Below are 1668 nucleotides of genomic sequence, written 5' to 3'. Positions count from 1 at the left end.
CGTTATTTCACCCTCTGCCAGTCCCCCGCCAAAAAGCAGTCTATTTCTTCACTTTTCATCCATTCATTCATTCATTCATTCATTCATTCAATAATAATAAATAGCATTTGTATAGCTCATATCCCCGCTCAACAGCAGGCTCTATGCACTTTACACTATATTAATCATAATAATCATAATAATCATAATAACAATAACAATAATCACTTCATCATCATCGATAAAGATGAATAATAATATTATTATTATCTTCTTATCTTCATTGTGTTATCATTGAAGAGGGTGTCTTTTAAACATCAGTAAGCATTATTACGATAATAATTTATTAACAACAGGTAATTTTGTGTCTGAGCATAATATCTTACGTGTGTGCCATTTGCTGTGGATGGAAGCCTTAAAGGTCATGCCTGTCTCATCAGAACTCTGCCGGGTCAGGAGAAAGGTCAAATTTTTGTCCTTGGAGCACATCTCCCCCGTGGTGATAGACTCTTTCGGGAGGTCGTCATGGCAACCGATGCTCTAAGGCAGAAACGATAAGAGTGCGCACTGAGTGGGGAAGGGCGGGGCGATTGAATTTGATTCTAATTCTCGACGAACTAGTGGATGTTTCTTTGTTTGTTTGTTTGTTTGAGTAAAGAAAAGCACATCAATGCTACAAAGGTCTTTTAATTAATGCTACTAAACAGTAAGAGGGTGAAGGAGAAATCACTTGCGCAATTTAAGTAGAGCCCGAAGAGGTTAATTACAATCAGGGACTGGCCGGCTGTCATTCACACTGATCCCCTCACCCCACCCTTTCCCTTTTATCACCATCATCTTCTCCCTACCCCCCTCCCCCTCCCCACCCAGCTCCCCCGCTCACACTCTACTTTGTATACCCACGTCTTAACTATCCCTCATTACACACTACACACGCACACACGTACACACACACTCACAAACGCACACACATACACGAACACATACACACACACACACACACACACACACACACACACACACACACACACACACACTCATACAAGTGCTTTTTTAATGTTGACAATAATGTTAATTAACATTTATTTGAAACTAAATGAGCATTATTAGCAGCAATAAATCGCTTTTCCACTGTCTAGCAGATTAAAAATGACCTGCTCCGCCGGTCTTGATCAGTTAACGAACCGCCCCTGGTTACAATGGTAAAGCCTATTATTGAGCTGAGAACGGTTTTGATTTTTTCAATACTATTATTAATAAAAGAACAACGAAACAAACCTTTACAGGATCCCACCACCTCTCTTGAAATCCGGAGACGTTCAAGGTCGAGACACAGTTCTGGTCCACGAGATAGGTCAAGGTCAAGCACACCTGTTCATATTCGTCGCCACTCGCGGTGCTGATGGTCAGCTGGGATTGAGAGAAATATGGACACAGAGATTGGAGGTGGGGTTAATATAAAACATGGGAGATGGGGATAACATAAATCATTGGAGGTGGGAACAGCAAAAAACATGGACACAGAGGTTGGAGGTGGGGACATCATACAACATGGTAGGTGGGGACGACATAAAACATGGAGAGAGAGAGAGAGAGAGAGAGAGAGAGAGAGAGAGAGAGAGGGAGAGAGAGAGAGGGGGGGAGATAAAGAGAGAGAGAGAGGGGGAGAGATACAGAGAGAGAGAGAGG

General features: G+C 42.3%; 1 protein-coding gene across 1 annotated transcript in view; it reads right to left on the bottom strand.

Annotated features, from left to right (window-relative positions):
* LOC101849338 overlaps positions 1–1668 on the bottom strand; it is a 17387-nt gene that overhangs the window by 9694 nt on the left and 6025 nt on the right. Inside the window, exons 4-5 of the mRNA XM_005111899.1 lie at positions 1258–1389; positions 366–519 (exon numbers count right to left, since the gene is read on the bottom strand). Coding sequence (XP_005111956.1) covers positions 366–519; positions 1258–1389 — 286 coding nt within the window. The remainder of the gene's footprint in view (positions 1–365; positions 520–1257; positions 1390–1668) is intronic.

This window comes from Aplysia californica, unplaced genomic scaffold (assembly GCF_000002075.1).
Source record: "Aplysia californica isolate F4 #8 unplaced genomic scaffold, AplCal3.0 scaffold01146, whole genome shotgun sequence".
Lineage (NCBI taxonomy): Eukaryota > Metazoa > Mollusca > Gastropoda > Aplysiida > Aplysiidae > Aplysia > Aplysia californica.
This window is presented reverse-complemented; position numbering and strand designations above follow the sequence as displayed.